Here is a 7,577-nt window from a genome sequence, read left to right as displayed (position 1 = left end):
GGAACTAGAACTCACCATCTCCTGGTGATTGACTCAGTCACCTATCCACCTTTCATGCCCAAGATGAAACTAGAACTCACCATCTCCTGGTGATTGACTCAAAGTCACCCAGCTGGCTTTCATGCCCAAGATGGAACTAGAACTCACTATCTCCTGGTGATTGACTTAAAGTCACCTATCCACCTTTCATGCCCAAGATGGAACTAGAACTCACCATCTCCTGGTGATTGACTCAAAGTCACCTATCCACCTTTCATGCCCAAGATGAAACTAGAACTCACCATCTCCTGGTGATTGACCCAAGGTCACCCAGCTGGCTTTCATGCCTAAAGCAGGACTGGAGCTCACTGTCTCCTGGTTTCTAGGCCAGCGCCTTAATCATTACATCAAACTGGCTCTCTTACATAAATGAAATAAGTCAGTACTGGCTAGGAATTCTGGGAGATGTAGTCCCAGTGCTTCCAGAGGGTGCCAGATGTCTGTTTCCAATTGCTTTTCCAGGTAACCGAAGGGTGAGGACCCCTTAAGCAAGAAGAATCCAGAATTTCCCACACACAATGGAGAACATCCATGAACTACAACATCCGCTACTGGGAAACCCCGCTAGCAAAACTCTCCTCCCTGGCGGGATGCTCAACTGGGCAAGCTCCCACGACCGTTCCGGACTGCTGTCCCACCACGTGCCGTCCAACCTCCCCTGGCTCTCCCCCAGCACTGGTCTTCTACCCAACCAGCTCCTGAATCCCCACAGCCTGTCCAGGACCACCATCCTCTCCGCCAACCTTCCCGAATCGAAGCTCTACCCGGAGCTGTGGAAATGCAGCAACCCCCAAAACTGGAAGAAGAAAGATTATATCGAAACTGCCTTCGGGGAGGGCAAAGGGGCAGGCGAACTGCCACGCAAGATCGCCCTCGAGACGGATATTCACACCGTCTGCTACGAGGTGGGGGACATGGAGCTGCCCGAGGTGGAGGTAGGAGCTGGGCTGTTTTGGGGGGTCCTTCAGGGGAGAGCCAGGAGGGAGACGGGTCTATGACAATTCAGCATGGCCAACTCCCCATGGCCAAGTCCCTACAGTCAACTCCCCATGGCCAACTCCCCATGGCCACAACTCCCAATGGCCAACTCTCCATGGTCAACTTTCAATGGTCATCTCCCCATGGCCACAACTCCCAATGGTCAACTCTTCATGGCCAACTCTCAATGGCCACAACTCCCAATGGCCAACTCTCCATGGTCAACTCTCAATGGCCACAACTCCCAATGGCCAACTCTCCATGGTCAACTCCCCATGGCCACAACTCCCAATGGCCAACTCCCCATGGTCAACTCCCCATGGCCAACTCTCAATGGTCATCTCCCCATGGCCACAACTCCCAATGGCCAACTCCCCATGGCCAACTCTCAATGGCCACAACTCCCAATGGCCAACTCTCCATGGTCAACTCTCAATGGCCACAACTCCCAATGGCCAACTCTCCATGGTCAACTCCCCATGGCCACAACTCCCAATGGCCAACTCCCCATGGTCAACTCCCCATGGCCAACTCTCAATGGTCATCTCCCCATGGCCACAACTCCCAATGGCCAACTCCCCATGGTCAACTCCCCATGGCCAACTCTCAATGGTCATCTCCCCATGGCCACAACTCCCAATGGCCAACTCCCCATGGCCAACTCTCCATGGTCAACTCCCCATGGCCACAACTCCCAATGGCCAACTCCCCATGGCCAACTCTCAATGGCCACAACTCCCAATGGCCAACTCTCCATGGTCAACTCTCAATGGCCACAACTCCCAATGGCCAACTCTCCATGGTCAACTCCCCATGGCCACAACTCCCAATGGCCAACTCCCCATGGTCAACTCCCCATGGCCAACTCTCAATGGTCATCTCCCCATGGCCACAACTCCCAATGGCCAACTCCCCATGGCCAACTCTCAATGGCCACAACTCCCAATGGCCAACTCTCAATGGTCATCTCCCCATGGCCAACTCCCTACAGCCAACTCTCAATGGTCAACTCCCCATGGCCAACTCTCAATGGTCAACTCCCCATGGCCAACTCTCTATGTCCAACTATCCATGGCCAACTCCCCATGGCCACAACTCCCCACAGTCAATTCCCCATGGCCAACTCCCCACAGTCAACTCCCTATAGCCAACTCCCTACAGTCAACTCCCTATAGCCAACTCTCTATGGCCAACTATCCATGGCCAACTCCCCATGGCCAACTCCCTACGGCCAACTCCCCATGGCCAACTCCCCATGGCCAACTCCCCATGGCCAACTCCCTACGGCCAACTCCCTACAGTCAACTCCCCATGGCCAACTCCCCACGGCCAACTCTCCATGGTCAACTCCCTATGGCCATAGTCAATTTTGCCATTTCAGCCAACTCCATCAACTTCCGCAGCCACTTGTCCAAAGTAGGAATCGAAGTGTCCTTCCATTTTTGCGCATAGAGTCATCTGGCGGGTTTTCAAAGAGATTTTCGGAGCATCCCTCTTCCTGTGCAAACGACCGATGTCTCGGTGGGACCTAATTTTATTTTTATTTTATTTTATTAATGTCGAATGGCTCTGATGAAAAGCCATTTATTCCACCGACTCCGGGCTTTTGTTATCTCGGCGATATTTCGTGGGGCTGACCTACTTCGGCTCAACAGAGTGGCATCGGTGACGAGTATTTTGGCTCGGCTTTTCAAGTTATCTGGCTTCCAGTTCAGAGAGGAGGGGGCGGTTTTGCTTCAGTGGGTTTTGTGCCCTGATTCAATTCTTTGCTCAAAAGGGAAAGTGAGGCATCAAACCCTCCCCCTCGACCAGAGGGGCAGGCAAGAAGGGGAGGAGAGGAGACACAGGCCTTTGGCTCACGGTAGTATTGCAGTGATATTTCCTTTTTTTTCCCCCCTGTCATTTTTAAAATTAGTTCATAGTATAAACTAATACAGGTAGTCCTCAAAATATGACAACCACTGAAATTTATGTTGTTGAGTGAAAAAACCCACAACTTCTGGAGGCAAATTCTTCCATTGATTAATTGATTCATGAACAACTTGCCTCCAAAAGTTGTGAATTCTCCAAGGCTGGAAGTTTTAAAGGAGAGATTGGATAAGCATTTGTCTGAAATAGAATAGGGTCTATTCTATTCTATTCTATTCTATTCTATTCTATTCCTGTCTTTCCTGTCCTATTCTATTCTATATTTTCTATATTCTATTCTATTCTCTGTATTCTATTATATTCTATTCTGTTCCTGTTCCTGTTCTATTCTATTCTTTATTTTCTCTATTCTATTCTGTTCTGTTCTGTTCTATTCTATTCATTTCTATTTCTATTTCAGTCCTTCCTGTCCTGTCCTATTCTATATTTTCTATATTCTAGTCTATTCTATTCTCTGTATTCTATTATATTCTGTTCCTGTTCCTGTCCCTGTTCTATTCTATTCTCTATTCTATTCTATTCTCTATTCCATTCCATTCCATTCCATTCCATTAATTGTTCTACCGTCAGGAAATTTCTTAGTTCTAGGTTGCTTCTCTCCTTGATTTGCTTCCATCTGTTGCTCCTTCTCCGGCCCTCCGGGGCTTTGGAGAATAGCTTTGACAACCCCTCCTCTTCTTTGGGGCAGCCCCCTTTCCTGGGACATGTTCCAAGTAATGCTCAAAAGTTGCCTTTGGAAATGAAGCTGCTCTTTAAAACAAGCCAAGCATTAACCATTTCATGGACCAACCCTTTGCTGCGAATCCCAAGGGATGATTTGGGGATGGTGACATCATCAAAGGATGATTTGGGGATGGTGACATCATCAAAGGATGATGGGATAATGATGTCATCAAAGGATGACTTGGGGATGTTGACATCATCAAAGAATGACTTGGGGGATGGTGACATCATCAAAGGATCTTGGGGATGACCATCAAAAGATGACTTGGGATAATGATGTCATCAAAGGATGATTTGGAGATGACACCATCAAAGGATGACTTGAAATAATAATGTCATCAAAAGATGACTTGGGGATGGTGACATCATCAAAGGATCTTGGAGATAATGACATCATCAAAGGATGACTTGGGGGTGATGATGTCATCAAAGGATCTTGGGGATGATGACATCATCAAAGGATGACTTGGGGATGGTGACATCATCAAAGATTCTTGGGGATAATGACATCATCAAAAGATGACGGAATAATGATGTCATCAAAGGATGATTTGGAGATGACATCATCAAAGGATGACGTGAAATAATGATGTCATCAAAAGATGACTTGGGGATGGTAACATCATCAAATGATGACTTGGGGATGATGACATCATCAAAGGATGACTTGGGGGCGGTGACGTAATCAACCCAAGTTGCTATGACATCATTGCATGAGGCATGCAGCATTTTCATGATGTCATCGTTAGGTGGGGGTCCTTCCTGACAATCCGTCTTCTCCCCACCCCTCCCCTCTCCAGAACAACTCCTCGAGTGACAGTGACACCGAGAGCGAGAGCAGCTTCTCCATGTTGCAGCCTCAGGATTATCTGGGCCTGGCGGTTTTCTCCATGCTGTGCTGCTTCTGGCCACTAGGCATCGCTGCCTTTTACCTGTCACAGAAGGTGAGTGTGAAGGACCAGGAAGGGAGCATTGAGGATAGATGGGCAGACTGGGAGAGAATGGTTCTTCTAAACACAGCCAAACCTGGAAGCCACAAAGCTCCATGAAGGTCCAGCAAGAAGTGCTAGAAGAGAGGGGGTTGTGGGGAAGAGGAGAATGATAAAGGGGAGGAAGAGAAGGAGGTAGAAGAGGGCTATGGGGTCCTTGGTGCTCTCTGAGTTTGGTGGTTTCCTTGCAGTTGTTTCGTGGCCCAAATAGGTAGCATTATCAGTGGGGTTTCCAGAGAGGAGGAGGAGGAGGAGGAGGACGATGAGGAGGAGGACAAGGATGAGGAGGAGGAAAATGATGAAGGGGAGGAAGAGAAGGAGGAAAAAGAGGACTTCAGGGTCCTTGATGCTCTCTGAGTTTGGTGGTTTTCTTGCAAACATTTTAATACCACCCTAGGTATCAACATCAGTGCTAGAAGGAAGTGGGGTTTGGATGGAGGAGCAGAAGGAGAAACAGGAAGTGGACAGTGAGGTCCTTGGTGTTTTTTGAGCTCGGTTATCTTTCATTTTATGGCCCAACTAGGTAACCTCATCAGTGCTAGAAGGCAGTGGGGTTTATAAGCAGAGAGCAAACCCCACTCCCTTCTAGCACTGATGACATTACCTAGTTGGGTCATGAAATGCCTGCAAGAGAACCGCCAAGCTCAGAGGGCACCAAGGACCCCATCGGTTCAACCCTGAGCACAAATATTCTGACGAACGAAGTTGAATACCTATTCAAATATTCACGGCAACTAGAATTGTATTTGCTAAAAATTGGAAAAATGAGAAAATACCAACACAGGAAGAAGTTATTTACGAAATAATGGAATGTGCAGAAATGAGTAAATTGACATTTGAAATTAGAGAACAAGAAGATAAACAATTTTATAAGACAATGGGATTCACTTTATCAGTGGTTAGATTTAAAAAAAACATGGAAATGAAAGATACTAGAGAATGTTACCAAAACAAAAATAATAGAATGACATTGAATATAACATAAAGATATATTATTATTAGATAGATTGAAGATGATGTAATGAATCGTTATAGTATAAAGAATCCCTATATATTGTATAGTTCATTGAAAGTGAAGGAATAAATAGTGATATTCAAACAAATAAGATACAATGATAATAATGTGTTCTGATCCCCTTCTCCGTCCAGTAATGAAAACCAAGACAAGCTTACATGGAATGTCCTTTAATAACAAGACCAGAATCTCGGTGGCTGAAAGCCAAGTAAACAAACAGATAAGGACCTTGGCAGCAATTCAGACAAACTCTGGCAGCAATCCAGCCTGCCAAGTTAGTTTCTCTTTAGTCAAAGCGTTGACGTCTGCAAGAAGGGTGTGGCACAAGCAGTCTTTTTTATAGTCTGGAGAGCAGCCTAATGACCACCAGCTGAGCGCAATTACCTCCTGTAATTGCTCCTGACGCCGAGTAGCTCTTCGACGGCGTGCATCCAGGAACAACTCACTGTTGGTTTCTGGATCACTCCCCCCTTGCCTCCTCCCCACTGATCCAAGGCTCAGGCGTCACCTGGTGGCCAACCAGTCTCTCTGCACCCTGCTCGGAGTCGGAACCCTGTCCAGGGTCCTCCACATCCTCCAGGGCCGACTCATAGGGCCCCTCGCTGTCGGAGTCTGGTGGCAGCTCCAACGTCTCCTACTGGGCCACAACAATAATATATATAAATATATTGGATTTGATAATATGTGAATTCATATAAATTGCAAGTGATGGTACCTTGTAACCCATCGACACACAGTTTGTGATGAAAAATCAAGTTTTATTCTCTTTATGTTTTGCTTGTGTTATGATTGTCTAAAAGTAAATAATTTCTGTAGCAAAAAGAATACCGCTCCAAATAGCCTCTCCTATTGGAGAACTCAACTTCTGGAAGCTGACTTGACGTTCTCCTTTCTCTCCATCCTTCCTCCTCCTTGCAGACCAACAAAGCTTCAGCCATGGGTGACTATCCCCGAGCGTGGACGGCTTCCCGTCAAACATTTGCCCTGGCGGTCTTGGCCATCATCCTTGGCATTTGCACCTACATCGGCGCCGTGGTGGCCCTCATCGCCTATCTCTCTAACAAGGCCCCCACCTAAGACTTTCTCCTGCCTCCCCCCCCTCCCCAACCAGCCACTCGTCACCCCGTTCCTTGCCTCCCCATGGAGTAGGAAAGAGAGGGGGGTGACCGAATGCAGACATTATGACATGAAGACCTACTCCCCTACCCTGGTCTTGTGAAGAAGGACATCAACCCAAGGGGGTTGTGTTCAAACGGACAATTTCTGGGGACTTAAGAGGTCACGGTGGCGGGTTCGCTTGTGAGAAAACCGGAAAACAGACCGAGAAGCCGAGCAGGAACTTGGGAAAGACTCACCATCAGCTGCGGTTCAACCTCCTGGGGCATCTCAAGTTGAGAGGCATCAACCAGTCCTTGGAGTTTTGAGGAGGGACTGTCCAGCCCAGGAGAACTGGAGGGACTTGGAGGAAGCTGGTGGAGCGTTGATCATTGGGGGAGGGCACCAGCTGAGAGGTGTTTGCTTTGCTTGCCCGGACCCCCTTACGAAGCCCCCAATTTATCTGTTCCCCTCGGTCATGCCTCCTTTTCTACACAGCCATTCGATCCGCCATGCCTGTGATGGTCTGATTGTCAGGGGTACTCAATAAAGGGTCAATGCCCTGCCCCCCCCTCGTTGTCCTCGTTGTGCTGAGCAACATCCACAAAGCGAAATGTCTAGGGCAGGGGGAGGGTCTCAAACTCACGGCCCGCGGGCCAAATCCGGCCCACAGGGTGCTTAAATCTGGCCCATGGGGCCAGACTGCAAATATCAAAGGACCATCCCGGATATTTGGTGGGGAGGAGGGGGGTGTTGAATTGAATTGAACTGAATTGATTATATTTCTGTGCCACCCTATTCCCAGAAGG

The 7,577-nt window shown here is 48.0% G+C and overlaps 1 protein-coding gene across 1 annotated transcript; it reads left to right on the top strand.

Moving 5' to 3' along the window:
• The first annotated feature begins 557 nt into the window (after positions 1–557).
• TMEM91 (transmembrane protein 91) lies at positions 558–6,750 on the top strand. The gene is made up of 3 exons (XM_032227444.1): positions 558–974; positions 4,470–4,613; positions 6,592–6,750. The coding sequence occupies exons 1-3, from the start codon at positions 558–560 to the stop codon at positions 6,748–6,750; spliced, it is 720 nt and encodes a 239-aa protein (XP_032083335.1).
• The last annotated feature ends 827 nt before the right edge of the window (positions 6,751–7,577 follow it).

The sequence above is a fragment of the Thamnophis elegans genome, chromosome 12 (assembly GCF_009769535.1).
Source record: "Thamnophis elegans isolate rThaEle1 chromosome 12, rThaEle1.pri, whole genome shotgun sequence".
Lineage (NCBI taxonomy): Eukaryota > Metazoa > Chordata > Lepidosauria > Squamata > Colubridae > Thamnophis > Thamnophis elegans.
This window is presented reverse-complemented; position numbering and strand designations above follow the sequence as displayed.

What these genes read in the sequence shown, in the direction of transcription:
- TMEM91 (XM_032227444.1), top strand. Translation starts at nt 558, where the DNA reads ATGGAGAACATCCATGAACTACAACATCCGCTACTGGGAAACCCCGCT. An exon ending in TGGAGCTGCCCGAGGTGGAG is followed by an intron (nt 975 to 4,469) that starts GTAGGAGCTGGG and finishes TCCCCTCTCCAG; the next exon opens with AACAACTCCTCGAGTGACAG. An exon ending in CCTTTTACCTGTCACAGAAG is followed by an intron (nt 4,614 to 6,591) that starts GTGAGTGTGAAG and finishes TCCTCCTTGCAG; the next exon opens with ACCAACAAAGCTTCAGCCAT.